Source organism: Argopecten irradians, chromosome 10 (assembly GCF_041381155.1).
Source record: "Argopecten irradians isolate NY chromosome 10, Ai_NY, whole genome shotgun sequence".
In the NCBI taxonomy this organism is placed as follows: domain Eukaryota; kingdom Metazoa; phylum Mollusca; class Bivalvia; order Pectinida; family Pectinidae; genus Argopecten; species Argopecten irradians.
Genome location: NC_091143.1, coordinates 1,728,649 through 1,754,394, shown reverse-complemented (window position 1 = coordinate 1,754,394; position 25,746 = coordinate 1,728,649). Strand labels below are relative to the sequence as shown.

At 36.7% G+C, this 25,746-nt stretch overlaps 2 protein-coding genes and 1 long non-coding RNA gene across 3 annotated transcripts in view; 2 read left to right on the top strand and 1 right to left on the bottom strand.

Annotated features, from left to right (window-relative positions):
• Positions 1-675: 675 nt before the first annotated feature.
• Positions 676-8,450, top strand: LOC138332881 (zinc finger protein 813-like). The gene is made up of 4 exons (XM_069280878.1): positions 676-841; positions 2,248-3,490; positions 3,947-4,103; positions 4,834-8,450. Exons 1-4 carry the CDS (start codon positions 806-808, stop codon positions 5,921-5,923), a joined length of 2,526 nt encoding a protein of 841 aa, XP_069136979.1. The 5' UTR covers positions 676-805; the 3' UTR covers positions 5,924-8,450.
• A 451-nt stretch (positions 8,451-8,901) lies between these two features.
• LOC138332505 (uncharacterized) lies at positions 8,902-10,429 on the top strand. The gene is made up of 3 exons (XR_011209836.1): positions 8,902-8,981; positions 9,495-9,626; positions 10,374-10,429. It is a non-coding gene; the product is annotated as an uncharacterized lncRNA (long non-coding RNA).
• Positions 10,430-22,857: 12,428 nt separating this feature from the next.
• The window catches only part of LOC138332880 (arrestin domain-containing protein 3-like), a 28,982-nt gene continuing 26,093 nt past the window's right edge, over positions 22,858-25,746 (bottom strand). Inside the window, exon 8 of the mRNA XM_069280876.1 lies at positions 22,858-23,419. Within this exon, the coding sequence (XP_069136977.1) occupies positions 23,286-23,419 (134 nt within the window). The 3' untranslated portion in view covers positions 22,858-23,285. The remainder of the gene's footprint in view (positions 23,420-25,746) is intronic.

Genomic DNA, 25,746 nt, shown 5'->3' with positions numbered 1-25,746 from the left:
CGCTCCACATTGTAGTGGACTCCCCCTCCCCATTGTAGTGGACTCCCGCTACCCATTGTAGTGGACTCCCGCTACCCATTGTAGTGGACTCCCGCTCCTCATTGTAGTGGACTCCCACTCCCCATTGTAGTGGACTCCCGCTCCCCATTGTCGTGGACTCCCGCTCCCCATTGTCGTAGACTCCCGCTCCCCACTGTAGTGGACTTCTGCTCCCCATTGCAGTGGACTCCCGCTCCCCATTGTAGTGGACTCCCTCTCCCAATTGTAACTCCCGCTCCCAATATTGTAGTGGGCTCCTTCTCCACACTGCAGTACTTGGGGTCCCGCTCTATATTAATTGTATTGGGCTCGCGCTCCCGATTTTTTTCAGGTGGTGTGAGTTATCCAAAGGAAAGAAAGAGTTTCCAATCTAGCTACAAAATTAATTTTGTCAATAACATTATAAATTTTCAGAACATGCAAATCAATTGCCAAAAATATGCTTATTTTTTTTACAAACAAACTTCAGTAATTCTCTCCCGATCTACCTTAAAGAAATTTCGGAAATGTATCTTGGTCAAAATTGTTTTATTTTTAAAACTGCTTTCGTTTGGTTATGATCATTTTTGTTAAACGACATACCACGTTGTTAGCTTTATTAACCAAAAGGAAAAAGGTTTTTACCCAATAACTAACCGCTCCCTTTGGCAACCGGAAGTGGCATTGATCGGTCATGGAGGGTCGAGAAGAGGGAACTGTCATGGTTTTTAGAGGAAATATACAAGTGTTAATCTTTTTATCGACTTGAAATACTACGGCCTCAGACATGGAGCAAGATGATCTGGAACTTTTCATATCGAAGGTAAAGTTGGATACACTGACGCTAGGCCAAGGTGTCAGTTATTCGTTTACAGGATTATTTATTATGCAAATTGTCTAGGTCCTCACCATCATTCTCAAGTGACAGCATAAACATCGCTACGAGACTGTTGTTACGGTCATACATTTATACATTACATAGAAAAAATAACAGTGAATGTAGACAATGCATGGTTATGTTACAAATCCACTAATTAACTTTAAATGCGTGTGTTACGTTAAGGGGGTACCGTTAACGGGAACTAATGTGTTGACACAATTTGTGTACCAGGTAATTTTGTTCCGGACTTATTTAAGAAATATTTAAGGATTAACTTGAATTGATTTTTGTGCAATGGAGATATAAGACAACAATCTGAGTGCACTCTAAAAAAAACGTGAAGTGGTTTATGATAAGACCATAACGTAAAAAATCTATTCAAGTTAATCCTTACAGGAGTAGCTAACTGACAATGACTAAAATAACAATGACTGCACATAGCAAGATACATGATAAAGTTGCAAACAGATTATATTTATTATTTACAGGTGTGCACACCAGGTGTCTTAATATAAAATCTTGAGCTCCCTCCCCTAAAATATATGCACATAATGTATGTTCTTGATGAGTAAATATTTTATGCATGATCACTAATTAAGTCAAAATTTTATATGACACTGGTTATTTTTCAGTCAAGAGTTTCATTGTATTTAAAATAACATAATGCCATATGCTAAGATAATTATATTAGTGTCACACTCTGGTAACCCTGGGAGACTAAGATAGTGGCCTTGAAAAAGAAAATTCAAGGAGACTATGTATACCAGGTCTTTAAATTGTCTTCGTCATCCTAATTACTGCGCCTCAGTGGTCTCTGGCTATTTGGTATAAATATTCTGTATTTTATTATTTTTATAGGGACAATTAAGTGAGACTAATTATGTTACATAACCACGAAGCAAAATATGGCCTAAATGTATTGATCTACATTCCTTATGAAACATGTTACATTAAATATTGGACTTTACTGGCATATCACAGTAAAACCAACTTATCTTTAAGTTTTCATAACAGGACGGGATGGGGGGGGGGGAGATTTAAAAATTATCTGATTTTGATTATAGTAAAATCTATCTAAACGACCTACTTTGTATAAGAACCATAAAAAATTATAAAAATATAATAATATATAAATTTATAAAAATTAATAAGACCGCTTTATAAGGGTCCTAAATGGTCAATATCAACACAATTTTATTTTTGTATAAAGACCATTTTTCTTGATCTGCTGGGTGCGATCTTTATAGATAGGTTTGATTCGATTGTAATCAAATCAGCTGGGCCTTTCCAGCTAGTTTTTAGTTTTCTACATGTAGCTATGTTATTAATGGTGACACTATATATTTCAGATCATCGAGGCAGAAACCTTATTCAAATGTTTGAACACCAGACAACAGAACCAAGCCCTCGGTGTGATCAGTTCAATGTGTAAGACCTGTGAGCAGGTTGTCAGTGGTTCAAACCACAGCTGGAACACTTCGGCCCCACAAATCGATCACTGTAACCCAAAACAACTTGTGCAGGGTATTTTGTCTGAGCTTATCAACAAGTCGGTTAAAACAGCAGAAGACAAATTAAAAACCTGGAATTCTCAGAGATTGAGGGAACGTCGATGGTCACTGGTAAAAGAAGAAGACAGTTGTGAAAGTGAAGAAGAAGAAGATATAGAAAACAATGGAGATATCTCGGATGTTGACTTTGATGCTGACTCGGGTAGAGAAATTTCTCCTAGAAATAGAAAACAGCGTTATCCAAGAAAGACAAGTCTAGCATCACAGGTAAAAGGGACGTATACAGGCAAAAAGCGAGGAAGGAAACCAAGGCTTCTCAAGGTTATAAATAAAGAAACCGAAGTGAAAACCGAACCGAAAGTGGCCCCGATCATTATAAAGCGTGCTCGAGGACGGCCACGGAAGAGGAAAGTGTTTACATGTGTAACTTGTGAGGAGACTTTTACACACCATCAGTCTTTAGTGGTGCACGCTCTGGAGCACGGTGAACAGGCAAAGTCCTGTAAGATGTGTCAGGAAGAATTCTTATCTAAGGAGAGCATTACTCTTCATCGATGCAAGAAAAAGTCTTCAGTGAGGCTGTGTCGAGTGTGTGGCGATGAATTCCTAACTAGTAAACTTCTAAGTGATCACATGTGTGCCGAGCACGGAATACAGAAATCCAAATTCTACTGTGAGTACTGTTCTACAGGATTCATTAAGAAACAGTCTATGTACAGACATTATAAGAAACATGCAGACGGTAAATTGGTCTGTTTGAAGTGTGGTCATTTCTCGGTGGACATTGAAGCCCATAAGGAACATTCTAAGATGCATAAAAAACGTGGTTCTTTTACCTGTAACAAGTGCGGAGCAACATTTTCAAAAGCTCAACATTTTGATCGTCATGTTGCCGTTGATCACGCTTGTCCCCTTTGTAGTTCTCGATGTTGTACACGCCGGGCCCTCAGTCAGCACCTGAAGGAGAAACACGACATCAACCCACAGAGTAACAACGACAGCAAGGAATACAAATGTGATATCTGCTCTAAGTCCTTTGATCGTCCATACAGTCTTGATGTACACAAGAGAATCCATACAGGTGAGAACAGTTATTGACTTAAGGAAAGGTTAATCCTTGATTTTGTTAACCTGTCTTGAAGAAGGACCATTTATAGGTTCAGGGTTTATATTGATAGCCAAAGTTATGTCACATCATTGTTTAAGCCCTAGCCATAAAATTGGAGAGGAGTATATATAGTGTTACCATGTCCGTCCTGTCGTTTTGTGTCCCACTTTGATATATACATGGATATATCATACAGACATTTTCTAGTTCTATCATTCAAAATTCACTAACCAGTAATAATATTTTTGTTGTCATTGATATTACGCTTCTCCATATAACAGATTAACAGATTAATTTATTGCCTCTTTCTCACTCTTTCAGTTGTTGTTGTTTCCAGAGTTGTATTTTTTAACTTGTTTTATTATATATACAGGGAATTCGAAGCGTCCTGAGAGTTGTATCTTTTAACTTGTTTTTTTATATTTACAGGGGAGCGTCCTGTAGAATGTACAGCCTGTAAGTTATTTTTCCGGACTGGAAAGGCACTGTTCAAACATAAACAAACCTACACACATTCCATCAAGGCTGGGGAGGAGGTCAAGGAGCGCACCTTTCTCTGTTCTACATGTGGCAAGGCTTACTTCAGGTATCCTGGCAACTGTCCTGCTATTAATAACTGTTAATTATATGAGGGTGTGATCATGAGAGTACTGTCATGTGAAGTTAAATGATTCAGTGATTGACTCGGGACTTATTATTGTATAGGAACTGTATAGAAATAAATGGGATCATGATGTTATACAACCCTTTTAGCTAAAATCATTAGGATATAAAAATATAAGATACACCAAAGGCTTGTAAAAAAAAATAATCTGAACTCTTATAAAAAATCATTAGGGTATAAAAATATAAGATACACCAAAGGCTAGTAAAAAATTAAAAATCTGAACTCTTATCATTAATCATTAGGATATAAGATACACCAAAGGCTAGTAAAAATAAATATGTAAACACTTACAATAAATCATTAATAAATAAGATACACCAAAGGTTAGCAAAAATAAAAAAAATCTAAATTCTTATAAAAAATCATTAGGATATAAGATACACTAAAAACTAGCAAAAAATTTGAAAGAAAATTCTGAACTTGTATCATAAATCTAAAATGAAGGAAAACTTGTGACAGATCCTCTATTTTTTTAATCTTAATTACTAAATGGTACCTTTGGTATCAAAAGTTCTGCTACCACATTGTATTAAGTATTTCATGGAAGACCCCATGGGCCTGTTGTTTGTTGTGTTGTTATATTGTTTGTTGCAACTATAGTAATCAATCTAATTAGATTGCTATAGTATAACCTTTGTTGTATTTACAGAAAGCATGCCCTTCAACGGCACATGAGTTACCATACAGGAGAAAAGCCACACACGTGTCAGTATTGTGGCTATAGCTGTCGCGAACCTAACAACTTAAAACGGCACATGTCGCTTCACTTTGAGTCCCAGAGGAATTTTATATGTGAAGTGTGTGGAGCAGCGTTCCATGCCAAGAAGACACTAGAAATGCATCATGCATATAAGCATAATGAAGACAGACAATTCACCTGTGATCAGTGTTTCCAGACCTTCAAAGCTAAAAATGCTCTCAAACGCCACATGAAGGTCCACTCTGTAGAGAAAGAGTTTAAATGTTGGTGTGGTGCTGCATTTAAACGTATGTATAACCTCCGTCGTCACCTCAAAGCCGTCCACGGTGCTGATGATCTCCTGCCTCCGGTTCGGAGAGTTAACACGTTAGATAGCGATAAGAAAAATCCAGGATCACGTACAGGCATTTCCCTTCAAATGGACAAAATTTCTACAAGTCATCGTAAGAAAAAGCAAATTACTAAAAAGGTGCTTGGACAAAAGAATGTCGGTCGATCAGATCATAATTATTTTGATGCACGAAATGCCGACCAAGATGAATCTGTGGTCAATGACAACTTAGCATCAGACCCAAACCAATCCCTGGACACAATGGCATTTACTGCTGTGGCCACGACTGCCATGAGTAGTTCCCAACCCATGCTCATCGACAGGCAGACAGACATGATGCAGGCTCACATCGCTCCCTCACCCACCCAGTCACCAAGACAACCGGTCCCCTTGTCCATACAGCACGGTCAGTCTCACCTGCCGACACAACACTACCTACAGCCCCAGTCACACATGGCAGCTCATCCAGGACAGGGTCGGATGAAATTTGACCCCCAATGTAGTATCTATGGTAACGGGATGGAAAAACAACAACAGCATCATCAAGGGATGGACCCAAATAATATGTACATGCAGAGTAGTTCGACCATGGGTGGCAACACTTTCATCCCTCAGGCTGTAGCTTACTCCACTATCATGAGAGAATATGGTTCACAGTTTCAGTTCATTCCAGATCCTTCTAATCCAACTTATCATAAACTTTGTTAAATAATCTTTGACCTTTGTTATTGTGTGTGTCATCTCTCTACCTTTGACCTTTGTTATTGTGTGTGTCATCTCTCTACCTTTGACCTTTGTTATTGTGTGTGTCATCTCTCTACTTTTGACCTTTGTTATTGTGTGTGTCATCTCTCTACCTTTGACCTTTGTTATTGTGTGTGTCATCTCTCTACCTTTGACCTTTGTTATTGTGTGTGTCATCTCTCTACTTTTGACCTTTGTTATTGTGTGTGTCATCTCTCTACCTTTGACCTTTGTTATTGTGTGTGTCATCTCTCTACTTTTGACCTTTATTATTGTGTGTGTCATCTCTCTACTTTTGACCTTTGTTATTGTGTGTGTCATCTCTCTACCTTTGACCTTTGTTATTGTGTGTGTCATCTCTCTACCTTTGACCTTTGTTATTGTGTGTGTCATCTCTCTACCTTTGACCTTTGTTATTGTGTGTGTCACATCTCTACCTTTGACCTTTGTTATTGTGTGTGTCATCTCTCTACCTTTGACCTTTGTTATTGTGTGTGTCATCTCTCTACCTTTGACCTTTGTTATTGTGTGTGTCATCTCTCTACCTTTGACCTTTGTTATTGTGTGTGTCATCTCTCTACCTTTGACCTTTGTTATTGTGTGTGTCATCTCTCTACCTTTGACCTTTGTTATTGTGTGTGTCATCTCTCTACTTTTGACCTTTGTTATTGTGTGTGTCATCTCTCTACTTTTGACCTTTGACCTTGGTCATTATGGTACCGTAACTTCCTAGTTATAGGTCCATCCCTGTTTTACTAGAGTAAATGTTTCATGAGATTGGAGAGGTACAAACTGTGAAACTCTAACAATCATACACATGTAATTCCTTTTTCCAACATGGCTTGTTCATTTTATCATTTATTTGCTTTACTGTAGCATTTTTAGAGTTTTGCATCAGTATGTATTTACAGTTATAGACTGTATGATCAATTTATTTTGGTATTTTATTAACATATAACTTCAGGTTTTAGTTTCTGGATGAAAAGTTTTTAGAAGTTAATGTTCAAGTGACCATAGGTCATGCTGACCTATTGTGTAAGTCTGTCGTCATGCTTCGTCCGTTGTCTGTCGTGCAACCTTCCTTAACGCGATATCTTGAGCAAATATAAACTGAGCTTAGTAAAACTTTGTATGTAGACATACATTGGAAAGATGCCGTAAGAATTGGACCACATGAACACTATAACTTGAGTAAATATATATCAGGCTTCATGAAACTTTGTATGTAGGCTAACATTGGAAATATCTCATACAAGTTCGTAAATCAGCTAGATTCAACATTAATTTACAGAGTTATTGCCCTTTGCACTAATAATTTTTATTGGACATTTTGAACACAATAACTTGAGTAAATATAAACCGAGCTTAATGAAACTTTGTATGTAGACTAACATAGGAAAGATCTTGGACAAGGACCTGATTCAACTCTAATTTATTTACTGAGTTATTGCCCTTTGCAATAATAATTATTGAACCTTGTGAACACTGTAATGTACGTAAATATGCACAAAGCTTAATGAAGCTTTGTATGTAGACCTATTAGATGTGTGTTCCAATTTCGTGAACAAAAGACATCAGTTGACTTGTAAATGACATGACTAATTTGTATCAAATATCAGGTGACCGTTAAAGCCCATGAGCCTCTTGTTGTTTTGTTAATAATCAATTTGAATGTGGAGTTGTTAGAGGACATTTACTTTATATTATGATATACAATAATGTGCTGGTTAGGGTTGATCATGGTTAACAATGTGTACATTCCTATATTGTTATAATTACTGTAAGTAATGGTAGCTATGGAAACCGTTTATTGTTGCTTTTGTTGCTTTTTATAAAGGCATACCTGTGATACTACTACAGTGTAACTGTACTCTAGAATCTATAGACTTTTTTCTATCTAGCACAAACACTCTCTTACACCATATTATAGTGTGTTAAATCTTCTCTTAGCCTCCATAAAGATAGGACTTGGAGACTGTGCCATATTTATTTACATGACTAATCCATCCCATCAAATCTTCACATTGGAGTTTTACACACGGCTGTTGACTGTGGTTTTCTTTGGACTAGACCAGATCTTTGGACCACAGAGTGGAGAAATCTAATGATATGCAGGACTATTTATACTTGAGAGTAGACTTTAGTCTTGTAGAGTGTAAGGTTTAGTCTGACAGCGTGAAGCTTTAGTCTGAAAACATAACAAGCTATAGAATGGCAATTGTATGATATATCATCAGACAGTGTACAAGTCAAGTCTGTAAGCTAATGTACAAGCTTTAGAATTGTACTGTGGTACATTAATTGTGAAGTCAGATAGTGTTCAAGCTTACAATTAGAATGGCGGTGTTTAGTCTAGCTGCACAGAAGTCTAGTATTATACAAGTCTGAGAGTTTGCAAGGTTTAGACTAGCAATGTACAAGGTTTAGACTAGCAGTGTACAAGGTTTAGACTAGCAGTGTACAAGGGTTTAGACTAGCAGTGTACAAGGGTTTAGACTAGCAATGTACAAGGTTTAGACTAGCAATGTACAAGGTTTAGACTAGCAATGTACAAGGTTTAGACTAGCAATGTACAAGGTTTAGACTAGCAATGTACAAGGTTTAGACTAGCAATGTACAAGGTTTAGACTAGCAATGTACAAGGTTTAGACTAGCAATGTACAAGGTTTAGACTAGCAATGTACAAGGTTTAGACTAGCAATGTACAAGGTTTAGACTAGCAATGTACAAGGTTTAGACTAGCAATGTACAAGGTTTAGACTAGCAATGTACAAGGTTTAGTCTAGCAATGTACAAGGTTTAGACTAGCAATGTACAAGGTTTAGACTAGCAATGTACAAGGTTTAGACTAGCAGTGTACAAGGTTTAGACTAGCAATGTACAAGGTTTAGACTTAGACGGTTTAGCAGTACAGGTTAGCTAGCAATGTACAAGGTTTAGACTAGCAATGTACAAGGTTTAGACTAGCAATGTACAAGGTTTAGACTAGCAATGTACAAGGTTTAGACTAGCAATGTACAAGGTTTAGTCTAGCAATGTACAAGTTAGACTAGCAATGTACAAGGTTTAGACTAGCAATGTACAAGGTTTAGACTAGCAATGTACAAGGTTTAGACTAGCAATGTACAAGGTTTAGACTAGCAATGTACAAGGTTTAGACTAGCAATGTACAAGGTTAGACTAGCATGTACAAGGTTTAGACTAGCAATGTACAAGGTTTAGACTAGCAATGTACAAGGTTTAGACTAGCAATGTACAAGGTTTAGACTAGCAATGTACAAGGTTTAGACTAGCATGTACAAGGTTTAGACTAGCATGTACAAGGTTTAGACTAGCATGTACAAGGTTTAGACTAGCAATGTACAAGGTTAGACTAGCAATGTACAAGGTTTAGACTAGCAATGTACAAGGTTTAGACTAGCAATGTACAAGGTTTAGACCAATGTAAGTTAGACTAGCAATGTACAAGGTTTAGACTAGCAATGTACAAGGTTTAGACTAGCAGTGTACAAGGTTTAGACTAGCAATGTACAAGGTTTAGTCTAGCAATGTACAAGGTTTAGACTAGCAATGTACAAGGTTTAGACTAGCAATGTACAAGGTTTAGACTAGCAATGTACAAGGTTTAGACTAGCAATGTACAAGGTTTAGTCTAGCAATGTACAAGGTTAGACTAGCAATGTACAAGGTTTAGACTAGCAATGTACAAGGTTTAGACTAGCAATGTACAAGGTTTAGACTAGCAATGTACAAGGTTTAGACTAGCAATGTACAAGGTTTAGACTAGCAATGTACAAGGTTTAGACTAGCAATGTACAAGGTTTAGACTAGCAATGTACAAGGTTTAGACTAGCAATGTACAAGGTTTAGACTAGCAATGTACAAGGATTAGACTAGCAATGTACAAGGTTTAGACTAGCAATGTACAAGGTTTAGACTAGCAATGTACAAGGTTTAGACTAGCAATGTACAAGGTTTAGACTAGCAGTGTACAAGGTTTAGACTAGCAGTGTACAAGGTTTAGACTAGCAGTGTACAAGGTTTAGACTAGCAGTGTACAAGGTTTAGACTAGCAATGTACAAGGTTTAGACTAGCAGTGTACAAGGTTTAGACTAGCAATGTACAAGGTTTAGACTAGCAATGTACAAGGTTTAGACTAGCAATGTACAAGGTTTAGACTAGCAATGTACAAGGTTTAGACTAGCAATGTACAAGGTTTAGACTAGCAGTGTACAAGGTTTAGACTAGCAATGTACAAGGTTTAGACTAGCAGTGTACAAGGTTTAGACTAGCAATGTACAAGGTTTAGACTAGCAATGTACAAGGTTTAGACTAGCAGTGTACAAGGTTTAGACTAGCAGTGTACAAGGTTTAGACTAGCAATGTACAAGGTTTAGTCTAGCAATGTACAAGGTTTAGACTAGCAATGTACAAGGTTTAGACTAGCAATGTACAAGGTTTAGACTAGCAATGTACAAGGTTTAGACTAGCAATGTACAAGGTTTAGACTAGCAATGTACAAGGTTTAGACTAGCATGTACAAGGTTTAGACTAGCAATGTACAAGGTTTAGACTAGCAATTACAAGGTTTAGACTAGCAATGTACAAGGTTTAGACTAGCAATGTACAAGGTTTAGACTAGCAATGTACAAGGTTTAGACTAGCAATGTACAAGGTTTAGACTAGCAATGTACAAGGTTTAGACTAGCAATGTACAAGGTTTAGACTAGCATGTACAAGGTTTAGACTAGCAATGTACAAGGTTTAGCTAGCAATGTACAAGGTTTAGACTAGCAATGTACAAGGTTTAGACTAGCAATGTACAAGGTTTAGACTAGCAATGTACAAGGTTTAGACTAGCAATGTACAAGGTTTAGACTAGCAATGTACAAGGTTTAGACTAGCAGTGTACAAGGTTTAGACTAGCAATGTACAAGGTTTAGTCTAGCAATGTACAAGGTTTAGACTAGCAATGTACAAGGTTTAGACTAGCAATGTACAAGGTTTAGACTAGCAGTGTACAAGGTTTAGACTAGCAGTGTACAAGGTTTAGACTAGCAATGTACAAGGTTTAGACTAGCAATGTACAAGGTTTAGACTAGCAATGTACAAGGTTTAGACTAGCAATGTACAAGGTTTAGACTAGCAATGTACAAGGTTTAGACTAGCAATGTACAAGGGTTTAGACTAGCAATGTACAAGGTTTAGACTAGCAATGTACAAGGTTTAGACTAGCAATGTACAAGGTTTAGACTAGCAATGTACAAGGTTTAGACTAGCAATGTACAAGGTTTAGACTAGCAATGTACAAGGTTTAGACTAGCAGTGTACAAGGTTTAGACTAGCAATGTACAAGGTTTAGACTAGCAATGTACAAGGTTTAGCAATGTACAAGGTTTAGACTAGCAGTGTACAAGGTTTAGACTAGCAATGTACAAGGTTTAGACTAGCAATGTACAAGGTTTAGACTAGCAGTGTACAAGGTTTAGACTAGCAATGTACAAGGTTTAGACTAGCAATGTACAAGGTTTAGACTAGCAATGTACAAGGTTTAGACTAGCAATGTACAAGGTTTAGACTAGCAATGTACAAGGTTTAGACTAGCAATGTACAAGGTTTAGACTAGCAATGTACAAGGTTTAGACTAGCAATGTACAAGGTTTAGACTAGCAATGTGTACAAGGTTTAGACTAGCAGTGTACAAGGTTTAGTCTAGCAATGTACAAGGTTTAGACTAGCAATGTACAAGGTTTAGACTAGCAATGTACAAGGTTTAGACTAGCAATGTACAAGGTTTAGACTAGCAATGTACAAGGTTTAGACTAGCAATGTACAAGGTTTAGACTAGCAATGTACAAGGTTTAGACTAGCAATGTACAAGGTTTAGACTAGCAATGTACAAGGTTTAGACTAGCAGTGTACAAGGTTTAGACTAGCAATGTACAAGGTTTAGACTAGCAATGTACAAGGTTTAGACTAGCAATGTACAAGGTTTAGACTAGCAGTGTACAAGGTTTAGACTAGTACAAGGTTTAGACTAGCATGTACAAGGTTTAGACTAGCAGCATGTACAAGGTTTAGACTAGCAATGTACAAGGTTTAGACTAGCAATGTACAAGGTTTAGACTAGCAATGTACAAGGTTTAGACTAGCAATGTACAAGGTTTAGACTAGCAATGTACAAGGTTTAGACTAGCAATGTACAAGGTTTAGACTAGCAATGTACAAGGTTTTAGACTAGCAATGTACAAGGTTTGTCTAGCCTTTAGCTAGCAATGTACAAGGTGTAGACTAGCAATGTACAAGGTTTAGACTAGCAATGTACAAGGTTTAGACTAGCAATGTACAAGGTTTAGACTAGCAATGTACAAGGTTTAGACTAGCAATGTACAAGGTTTAGACTAGCAATGTACAAGGTTTAGACTAGCAATGTACAAGGTTTAGTCTAGCAATGTACAAGGTTAAGACTAGCAATGTAAAGGTTTAGACTAGCAATGTACAAGGTTTAGACTAGCAATGTACAAGGTTTAGACTAGCAATGTACAAGGTTTAGACTAGCAATGTACAAGGTTTAGTCTAGCAATGTACAAGGTTTAGACTAAAGGTTTAGACTAGCAATGTACAAGGTTTAGTCTAGCAATGTACAAGGTTTAGTCTAGCAATGTACAAGGTTTAGTCTAGCAATGTACAAGGTTTAGACTAGCAATGTACAAGGTTTAGTCTAGCAATGTACAAGGTTTAGACTAGCAATGTACAAGGTTTAGACTAGCAATGTACAAGGTTTAGACTAGCAATGTACAAGGTTTAGACTAGCAATGTACAAGTTTAGCTAGCAATGTACAAGGTTTAGACTAGCAATGTACAAGGTTTAGACTAGCAATGTACAGCAGGTTTAGACTAGCAACAAGGTTTAGACTAGCAATGTACAAGGTTTAGCTAGCAAGTACAAGTTTAGCTAGCAATGTACAAGGTTTAGTAGCATGTACAAGTTAGTCTAGCAATGTACAAGGTTTAGACTAGCAATGTACAAGGTTTAGACTAGCAATGTACAAGGTTTAGACTAGCAATGTACAAGGTTTAGCTAGCAATGTACAAGGTTAGCTAGCATGTACAAGGTTTAGACTAGCAGTGTACAAGGTTTAGACTAGCAATGTACAGCAATGTACAAGGTTTAGACTAGCAATGTACAAGGTTTAGACTAGCAATGTACAAGGTTTAGACTAGCAATGTACAAGGTTTAGACTAGCAATGTACAAGGTTTAGACTAGCAATGTACAAGGTTTAGACTAGCAATGTACAAGGTTTAGTCTAGCAATGTACAAGGTTTAGACTAGCAATGTACAAGGTTTAGACTAGCAATGTACAAGGTTTAGTCTAGCAATGTACAAGGTTTAGTCTAGCAATGTACAAGGTTTAGACTAGCAATGTACAAGGTTTGTAGACTAGCAATGTACAAGGTTTAGACTAGCAGTGTACAAGGTTTAGACTAGCAATGTACAAGGTTTAGACTAGCAGTGTACAAGGTTTAGACTAGCAATGTACAAGGTTTAGACTAGCAATGTACAAGGTTTAGACTAGCAATGTACAAGGTTTAGACTAGCAATGTACAAGGTTTAGTCTAGCAATGTACAAGGTTTAGTCTAGCAATGTACAAGGTTTAGACTAGCCAATGTACAAGGTTTAGACTAGCAATGTACAAGGTTTAGTCTAGCAATGTACAAGGTTTAGACTAGCAATGTACAAGGTTTAGACTAGCATGTACAAGGTTTAGACTAGCAATGTACAAGGTTTAGTCTAGCAATGTACAAGGTTTAGACTAGCAATGTACAAGGTTTAGACTAGCAATGTACAAGGTTTAGACTAGCAATGTACAAGGTTTAGTCTAGCAATGTACAAGGTTTAGACTAGCAATGTACAAGGTTTAGACTAGCAATGTACAAGGTTTAGACTAGCAATGTACAAGGTTTAGACTAGCAATGTACAAGGTTTAGACTAGCAATGTACAAGGTTTAGACTAGCAATGTACAAGGTTTAGCTAGCAATGTACAAGGTTTAGACTAGCAGTGTACAAGGTTTAGACTAGCAATGTACAAGGTTTAGACTAGCAATGTACAAGGTTTAGACTAGCAATGTACAAGGTTTAGACTAGCAATGTACAAGGTTTAGACTAGCAATGTACAAGGTTTAGACTAGCAATGTACAAGGTTTAGACTAGCAATGTACAAGGTTTAGACTAGCATGTACAAGGTTTAGCTAGCATGTACAAGGTTTAGACTAGCAATGTACAAGGAAGTTTAGCTAGCATGTACAAGGTTTAGCTAGCAGTGTACAAGGTTTAGACTAGCAGTGTACAAGGTTTAGACTAGCAGTGTACAAGGTAGACTAGCAGTGTACAAGGTTTAGACTAGCATACAAGCTAGCAATGTACAAGGTTTAGTCTAGCAATGTACAAGGTTTAGACTAGCAGTGTAAAGGTTTAGACTAGCAGTGTACAAGTTTAGTCTAGCAGTGTACAAGGTTTAGACTAGCAGTGTACAAGGTTTAGACTAGCAATGTACAAGGTTTAGACTAGCAGTGTACAAGGTTTAGACTAGCAATGTACAAGGTTTAGTCTAGCAATGTACAAGGTTTAGTCTAGCAGTGTACAAGGTTTAGTCTAGCAATGTACACGGTTTAGACTAGCAGTGTACATTGATTAGACTAGCAATGTACAAGGTTTATACTAGCAATGTACAAGATTTAGACTAGCAATGTACAAGATTTAGACTAGCAATGTACAATGTTTAGACTAGCAATGTACAAGGTTTAGACTAGCAATGTACAAGGTTTAGACCAACAATGCACAAGGTTTAGACTAGCAATGTACAAGGTTTAGACTAGCAATGTACAAGATTTAGACTAGCAATGTACAAGGTTTAGACTAGCAGTGTATAAGGTTTAGTCTAGCAATGTACAAGGTTCAGACTAGCAATGTACAAGGTTTACAATAGCATTAGACAATATTTAGGCAGCCAGTGTTCAAATACATGTACATGAAGTTAAAAACTATTGTAAGGGGTTGAGGAATTCAACTTATGTATTTTTGCCATGTATTTGCACATGGTTACCTATAGATTTTGACTGTTTTTTCTATTTGAACTATTTGTAGTATTTGTTAAGTCTTCTGTTATATTATAGTCTTTATAATAAAACAATTATTGATATGCTTGTTTAAGTTAAGTTTGAGATTACTTTTCTTTGGTTTGTCTGTCCTTGTGATCAGATGACTCTCCTTCTCAATATTAATTGTCATCTTTAGTCGACTACTAGTTTTATAGAGAAATAGAATCTTACATCTTTCTGGCAGAGATACAGATATCTCAGACCAAGTGATGGCACATGTATTTGGTAGGCAGCATGAGGCTTGACGAGTGCCAACTTGCCAAAATCTGCCTCAAGGGTTAACAAAATCTTACCTGGGTCTGTCAAGTGGACAGGAATATCTCAACTACTAGGTGTGTAAGATTTTGGCTGGTCAACCACAGGCTTTAGTGTTGACGGTCAACAACAAGCTCTAGTGTTGACCGGCCAAAATCTTAGATTAGATTGAGATATCCCAGTCCATCTAACAGACCTATGTTTGGTTAATTTTAATGCACCACCATCACATACCTTCAAATTCACATCGGGATTAATGACATCATTTACAAGATGTGACATGGTTATACTGCAGGTATTGATGGCACTACATACATGTACTTGTTTAGTATGTGTGAGCTACTTTTTCTGAACTTGGGTACAATCTGAACTTTTCTGGGTATTATACAGTCTATCAATACAAAGTCATTATATTGACAGATGAGGACGCTAAACAGAGGCATGAAAGGCTTTTATTTCCAGCTACTCCTACCAGATGCTAGACAACAGGACACAGACACATAGATTCAGCCAAACATCATACACAATCAGTTTTTCATCATAAATCCTGATTTTATTTTTTCCCTTTATATCATATATATATATGGCAATTTATCAAGCTTACAATGTCCATTATATGATCATGATAAAAATGTATAAGCAGACTATAGACTTAAAATAGGATTAAAAATACAATGTATAAACTATGGCATAAAAACAATGTTAAAGAGATACAACCAAAGACCAAGTCAGAGGCTTTTATTTCTAACCTGATTTTGTTGTGAAGGAATGCTAATTAGGAAGTTCTATACAAACCTGTCTTAGCAAACACCTCTATACAAGGACCACCTGCCTAATCAGACTATTTTCTTTGTTTTAAATGGTTAATTGAACACAAATTTGACCTCTTTATTAATACCATATTTGGTTCCGAAATGGTCATTCTCTACAAATATTTGACCACTTAGCTATTTGTCGTTTTCCCTTGGGTGGTCATTATAGACAGGTTTGACAATACTATAGGCAAAGATCAGTGCATCAGTTCATATCAACTGATTCATACGACTTGCGCCTTACAAGTCATCTTAAGTATATATTTTTTTCTTCATTTTTTGGGATGGGTCAAATTTTAAAACCAAAACATTATGTAAATAGCTTTGTTCATAAAGGATGGAATTAAAACAATAGTCTTATGTAAAAAAAATGAACACATGTTAAAATGTTGGTAAGTCATGTACAAACACAAATAATAAAATAACATATTGCACAAGATGTAAAACATGTTAACAAGAACAAGATTTATAACACAGAGTCTTTATATCATAAATGAAAACGAGATATCCCCTAGGATTATGGTGCCCGTCAGTTTTGTAACAGACAGACCTGAGAGATCCCCTGGGATTATGGTGCCCGTCAGTTTTGTAACAGACAGACCTGTTCCCATGTCTTTACTCTCTAAATCAGTAAACTTAATTAGCAAACAGACTTTCATCAGAAACAATCTATATAACGTTACATAATTGTAGATTCTTCTCCACTAGTGAGTGAGTATATAAGTTTCATTATTATTGGTCAGCTGGTTTAGAAGGAGTTGCAGTTGCCTGGAAAAGTTTTTTCACATATTAGGAGCAACGGCGAAATGCACTAAGAACACAATGATTAATACTTCAGAATTAAGCACTAGAAATGTCATTATAAGTACAATCTCCATTTGTACATGAATTACCAATGCACTAAGAAAACAATGGTTAATACTCCAGAAATAAACACTTGAAATCTGTTAAGCATGATATATATTTTTTCTTGCACCTAGGACAGGAAAATCTCACATGATACCCAGAGCTAGATTTTTATATCTCATCCAATCTGTCTGGTATCTTTACGCAATTTCGGTGGAATTTTATGCCATTCATGTAACAGTCCACGCATGTGACTTCATACTCTCAAATACGTGATATATCACATACTTCACACAATCAATATTGTTTGGTTGTTGTTTTTAATTATCAAAACAGTATGTACCGATTGATCATCGTTTTTTCTTTGATATAACCACTAAATTCGAAGTGCAGATGAAATGGTTAATCGGCTTTGAACCAGGAGGCCCAAGAAGGGATAATTTTACACTGAATGAGTATATATGGTTTATTAAAACTTTACAGGCACGAGAGAAAAAATCTATTGCCTATAAGTGATCGAGATCAGGTTAGCTCAGTCGAGGGCTAAGATTTTGTAACATTCCAACCTCGGTTGGGAATATGTTACAAAATCTTAGCCCTCAACTGAGATAACCCGAATTCGATCACTTGCAGGTAACATATTTTATTAGTATAACAGCTGACTGGTACAGTCTGATGGCCGTGATGTAAATATAACAGATATAATATTAAGTACAGCATACCATTGAATTGGACATATATATGAACATATACCTATAAGTATCATACACTTTGGATAAACTACCACTTTAATACATGTATGAACAACCTACCTTTTTTAAAGTATAAATATCATGACACAGTTCTAGAAAAGATTAATATTTATAACCAAAATACACAAAGTAAGTTACATATAAATTTGCAAAGGAAATAAAACAAACACATATACCGTATGTACATGTATATTATTTGATACTGATTTGAATTCTATGTAAATGATCAGAGACCCGTAAAGGGGCTCTTTATGGAATAGCATCCATCCCTTATATATTAATAATACACTATAATATATTGTACAAAACACAAGGACAAATACCGCCGGAGTGCACTATTACATTGAATGAATGACAGGTTAGTTAGTAGTACATACACTATAAGGCACGACCAGATTTGATTGTATGTACAGTATCACAACAGAACCATCAATTTACTATCATATATCATACATCAATGCAACAGCAAATCATTTACATAATGAAAACAAAAGTTTCACAGGAATCTCCCACGGCTTCTATCGTTTACATAGGATAACAGATCTATTAAAGGGAAGGGTGATGATAGAAAAAACAATACCCTGGTCAATACCTGTCGTACAACTGGTCAACTCTGGTCAATACCTGTCATACAAGTGGTCAACTCTGGTCAATACCTGTCGTACAACTGGTCAACTCTGGTCAATACCTGTCATACAACTGGTCAACTCTGGTCAATACCTGTCATACAACTGTTCACTCTGGTCAATACCTGTCGTACAACTGGTCAACTCTGGTCAATACCTGTCGTACAACTGGTCAACTCTGGTCTATACCTGTCGTACAACTGGTCAACTCTGGTCAATACCTGTCGTACAACTGGTCAACTCTGGTCAATACCTGTCGTACAACTGGTCAACTCTGGTCAATACCTGTCATACAACTGGTCAACTCTGGTCAATACCTGTCGTACAACTGGTCAACTCTGGTCAATACCTGTCATACAACTGGTCAACTCTGGTCAATACCTGTCATACAACTGGTCAACTCTGGTCAATACCTGTCGTACAACTGGTCAACTCTGGTCAATACCTGTCGTACAACTGGTCAACTCTGGTCAATACCTGTCGTACAACTGGTCAACTCTGGTCAATACCTGTCGTACAACTGGTCAACTCTGGTCAATACCTGTCGTACAACTGGTCAACTCTGGTCAATACCTGTCGTACAACTGGTCAACTCTGGTCAATACCTGTCGTACAACTGGTCAACTCTGGTCAATACCTATCGTACAACTGGTCAACTCTGGTCAATACCTGTCGTACAACTGGTCAACTCTGGTCAATACCTGTCGTACAACTGGTCAACTCTGGTCAATACCTGTCGTACAACTGGTCAACTCTGGTCAATACCTGTCGTACAACTGGTCAACTCTGGTCAATACCTATCGTACAACTGGTCAACTCTGGTCAATACCTGTTGTACAACTGGTTACTTCTCGTTGTTAAAGGTTAAACATTCTCATTCGGTAATGCAGCTTAGTATGAGATAATATTTGTATATCTCTCAAGCAATTCATTGACTATTGGGGAATATAAGAGTTGTAGTTTATTCAAACTAAATTTATTATTAGAGATTAAAATTATTTTGATGTTAAAAGAACATAAAAAACTCTATACAATTGATTTAATACCTGGCTTAATAATGTACAGAGTATAGAATAGTGAGTATTGATACATCATTTTTAACATTTGATACACAGTCCACAGAATTATAAAACACACACTTAGATACAGAATGCCCATATTGTATCACAACATCTGATCAATAGAGTCCAACATTCCTGCATTAACTTAACTCAACAGTTGGATGGGATTGAGATTCAAACTATGATGGTCATTAGTTTTTTATATGAAAATCCTCATGTAGTACTAACCTACAGCATTTGTGATGACACAATGATCATGGTTATCATGGTGATACTTGAGAAGATACACATCGATCATCGTTATCATGGTGATACTTGAGAAGATACACATTGATCATCGTTATCATGGTGATACTTGAGAAGATACACATCGATCATCGTTATCATGGTGATACTTGAGAAGATACACATTGATCATCGTTATCATGGTGATACTTGAGAAGATACACATCGATCATCGTTATCATGGTGATACTTGAGAAGATACACATCGATCATCGTTATCATGGTGATACTTGAGAAGATACACATCGATCATCGTTATCATGGTGATACTTGAGAAGATACACATTGATCATCGTTATCATGGTGATACTTGAGAAGATACACATCGATCATCGTTATCATGGTGATACTTGAGAAGATACACATCGATCATCGTTATCATGGTGATACTTGAGAAGATACACATTGATCATCGTTATCATGGTGATACTTGAGAAGATACACATCGATCATCGTTATCATGGTGATACTTGAGAAGATACACAGATCATCGTTATCATGGTGATACTTGAGAAGATACACATCGATCATCATGGTGATACTTGATACACATTGATGAATACTTGAGATACACATTGATCATCGTTATCATGGTGATACTTGAGAAGATACACATCGATCATCGTTATCATGGTGATACTTGAGAAGATACACATCGATCATCGTTATCATGGTGATACTTGAGAAGATACACATCGATCATCGTTATCATGGTGATACTTGAGAAGATACACATTGATCATCGTTATCATGGTGATACTTGAGAAGATACACATTGATCATCGTTATCATGGTGATACTTGAGAAGATACACATTGATCATCGTTATCATGGTGATACTTGAGAAGATACACATTGATCATCGTTATCATGGTGATACTTGAGAAGATACACATCGATCATCGTTAATATACTTGAGAAGATACACATCGATCATCGTTATCATGGTGATACTTGAGAAGATACACATCGATCATCGTTATCATGGTGATACTTGAGAAGATACACATCGATCATCGTTATCATGGTGATACTTGAGAAGATACACATCGATCATCGTTATCATGGTGATACTTGAGAAGATACACATCGATCATCGTTATCATGGTGATACTTGAGAAGATACACATCGATCATCGTTATCATGGTGATACTTGAGAAGATACACATCGATCATCGTTATCATCGGTGATACTTGAGAAGATACACATCGATCATCGTTATCATGGTGATACTTGAGAAGATACACATCGATCATCGTTATCATGGTGATACTTGAGAAGATACACATCGATCATCGTTAATATACTTGAGAAGATACACATCGATCATCGTTATCATGGTGATACTTGAGAAGACACACATCGATCATCGTTATCATGGTGATACTTGAGAAGATACACATCGATCATCGTTATCATGGTGATACTTGAGAAGATACACATCGATCATCGTTATCATGGTGATACTTGAGAAGATACACATCGATCATCGTTATCATGGTGATACTCGTTAATATACTTGAGAAGATACACATTGATCATCGTTATCATGGTGATACTTGAGAAGATACACATTGATCATCGTTATCATGGTGATACTTGAGAAGATACACATTGATCATCGTTATCATGGTGATACTTGAGAAGATACACATCGATCATCGTTATCATGGTGATACTTGAGAAGATACACATCGATCATCGTTATCATGGTGATACTTGAGAAGATACACATCGATCATCGTTATCATGGTGATACTTGAGAAGATACACATCGATCATCGTTATCATGGTGATACTTGAGAAGATACACATCGATCATCGTTATCATGGTGATACTTGAGAAGATACACATCGATCATCGTTATCATGGTGATACTTGAGAAGATACACATCGATCATCGTTATCATGGTGATACTTGAGAAAGATACACATCGATCATCGTTATCATGGTGATACTTGAGAAGATACACATCGATCATCGTTATCATGGTGATACTTGAGAATATCTGAGAAGATACACATCGATCATCGTTATCATGGTGATACTTGAGAAGACACACATCGATCATCGTTATCATGGTGATACTTGAGAAGATACACATCGATCATCGTTATCATGGTGATACTTGAGAAGATACACATCGATCATCGTTATCATGGTGATACTTGAGAAGATACACATCGATCATCGTTATCATGGTGATACTTGAGAAGATACACATCAATCATCGTTAATATACTTGAGAAGATACACATTGATCATTGTTATCATGGTGATACTTGAGAAGATACACATCGATCATCGTTATCATGGTGATACTTGAGAAGATACACATTGATTATCGTTATCATGGTGATACTTGAGAAGATACACATTGATCATCGTTATCATGGTGATACTTGAGAAGTTACACATCGATCATCGTTATCATGGTGATACTTGAGAAGATACACATCGATCATCGTTATCATGGTGATACTTGAGAAGATACACATCGATCATCGTTATCATGGTGATACTTGAGAAGATACACATCGATCATCGTTATCATGGTGATACTTGAGAAGATACACATCGATCATCGTTATCATGGTGATACTTGAGAAGATACACATCGATCATCGTTATCATGGTGATACTTGAGAAGATACACATCGATCATCGTTATCATGGTGATACTTCAGAAGATACACATTGGTCATTGTTATCATGGTGATACTTGAGAAGATACACATTGGTCATTGTTATCATGGTGATACTTGAGAAGATACACATCGGTCATCGTTATCATGGTGATACTTGAGAAGATACACATCGATCATCGTTATCATGGTGATACTTGAGAAGATACACATCGATCATCGTTATCATGGTGATACTTGAGAAGATACACATCGATCATCGTTATCATGGTGATACTTGAGAAGATACTCATCGATCATCGTTAATATACTTGAGAAGATACACATCGGTCATCGTTATCATGGTGATACTTGAGAAGATACACATCGATCATCGTTATCATGGTGATACTTGAATCTTCTCATCCAAAGATCAACTTAATATACTTGAGAAGATACACATCGTCATCGTTATCATGGTGATACTTGAGAAGATACACATCGATCATCGTTATCATGGTGATACTTGAATCTTCTCATCCAAAGAAAACCTCCCTCCTCTTATCCTTTTTATTAGTAAAAATAACATTTATTGAAGCCAAAGGAAATTGTATACCTGCATTTAGTTGAATATATTCCAACCAAATCAACCACATACAGGTTAAGCATATTAATGTTAAACATCTAACAATCATGGCAGATGTATTTCATGTAAAATTTTGAGAAAAAAAAATGAATTACACCTTGAGGTAAGCGTGGTTTCATAAGGAATTAAGACATCAAAGTTTGACTGTATATAAGATGTATACGTAATATCTAATATTGAACACAAAATATTCCTTCAATATAAAAGAGTTCCAAATTTGATCGTGTGATCCTGCGGAGTTATAGTCCTTGTCTATGGATTCTGTTTGTAGTAAGGATAGGAGGGAGTGAAGTTGGTGAACTCGTCTTCCTGGTCAGCACTATTACTGTTTTGACGCATAATTCTGACCCTCTCGGTAGTCATACACTCCTCATAGCTCGGTGGTGCTGTGGAATTAAAAGTTTTTATTAGTGTGTTTCTACATTTGTCATATACTCCTCATAGCTCGGTGGTGCTGTGGAATTAAAAGTTTTTATTAGTGTGTTTCTACATTGTCATCATTTAGCTCGTGGCGTGTAATTTTTAGGTGTTTCATACACTCCTCATAGCTCGGTGGTGCTGTGGAATTAAAAGTTTTTATTAGTGTGTTTTCTACATTTGTCATACACTCCTCATAGCTCGGTGGTGCTGTGGAATTAAAAGTTTTTATTAGTGTGTTTCTACATTTGTCATACACTCCTCATAGCTCGGTGGTGCTGTGGAATTAAAAGTTTTTATTAGTGTGTTTCTACATTTGTCATACACTCCTCATAGCTCGGTGGTGCTGTGGAATTAAAAGTTTTTATTAGTGTGTTTCTACATTTGTCATACACTCCTCATAGCTCGGTGGTGCTGTGGAATTAAAAGTTTTTATTAGTGTGATTTCTACATTTGTCATACACTCCTCATAGCTCGGTGGTGCTGTGGAATTAAAAGTTTTTATTAGTGTGATTTCTACATTTGTCATACACTCCTCATAGCTCGGTGGTGCTGTGGAATTAAAAGTTTTTATTAGTGTGTTTCTACATTTGTCATACACTCCTCATAGCTCGGTGGTGCTGTGGAATTAAAAGTTTTTATTAGTGTGATTCTACATTTGTCATACACTCCTCATAGCTCGGTGGTGCTGTGGAATTAAAAGTTTTTATTAGTGTGTTTCTACATTTGTCATACACTCCTCATAGCTCGGTGGTGCTGTGGAATTAAAAGTTTTTATTAGTGTGTTTCTACATTTGTCATACACTCCTCATAGCTCGGTGGTGCTGTGGAATTAAAAGTTTTTATTAGTGTGTTTCTACATTTGTCATACACTCCTCATAGCTCGGTGGTGCTGTGGAATTAAAAGTTTTTACATCATAAGTGTGTTTCTACATTTGTCATACACTCCTCATAGCTCGGTGGTGCTGTGGAATTAAAAGTTTTTATTAGTGTGATTCTACATTTGTCATACACTCCTCATAGCTCGGTGGTGCTGTGGAAATTAAAAGTTTTTATTAGTGTGTTTCTACATTTGTCATACACTCCTCATAGCTCGGTGGTGCTGTAGAATTAAAAGTTTTTATTAGTGTGTTTCTACATTTGTCATACACTCCTCATAGCTCGGTGGTGCTGTAGAATTAAAAGTTTTTATTAGTGTGTTTCTACATTTGTCATACACTCCTCATAGCTCGGTGGTGCTGTGGAATTAAAAGTTTTTATTAGTGTGTTTCTACATTTGTCATACACTCCTCATAGCTCGGTGGTGCTGTGGAATTAAAAGTTTTTATTAGTGTATTTCTACATTTGTCATACACTCCTCATAGCTCTGTGGTGCTGTGGAATTAAAAGTTTTTATTAGTGTGTTTCTACATTTGTCATACACTCCTCATAGCTCGGTGGTGCTGTGGAATTAAAAGTTTTTATTAGTGTGTTTCTACATTTGTCATACACTCCTCATAGCTCGGTGGTGCTGTGGAATTAAAAGTTTTTATTAGTGTGTTTCTACATTTGTCATACACTCCTCATAGCTCGGTGGTGCTGTGGAATTAAAAGTTTTTATTAGTGTGTTTCTACATTTGTCATACACTCCTCATAGCTCGGTGGTGCTGTGGAATTAAAAGTTTTTATTAGTGTGTTTCTACATTTGTCATACACTCCTCATAGCTCGGTGGTGCTGTGGAATTAAAAGTTTTTATTAGTGTGTTTCTACATTTGTCATACACTCCTCATAGCTCGGTGGTGCTGTGGAATTAAAAGTTTTTATTAGTGTGTTTCTACATTTGTCATACACTCCTCATAGCTCGGTGGTGCTGTGGAATTAAAAGTTTTTATTAGTGTGTTTCTACATTTGTCATACACTCCTCATAGCTCGGTGGTGCTGTGGAATTAAAAGTTTTTACATCATTAGTGTGATTCTACATTTGTCATACACTCCTCATAGCTCGGTGGTGCTGTGGAATTAAAAGTTTTTATTAGTGTGTTTCTACATTTGTCATACACTCCTCATAGCTCGGTGGTGCTGTGGAATTAAAAGTTTTTTATTATGTGTGTTTCTACATTTGTCATACACTCCTCATAGCTCGGTGGTGCTGTGGAATTAAAAGTTTTTATTAGTGTGTTTCTACATTTGTCATACACTCCTCATAGCTCGGTGGTGCTGTGGAATTAAAAGTTTTTATTAGTGTGTTTCTACATTTGTCATACACTCCTCATAGCTCGGTGGTGCTGTGGAATTAAAAGTTTTTATTAGTGTGTT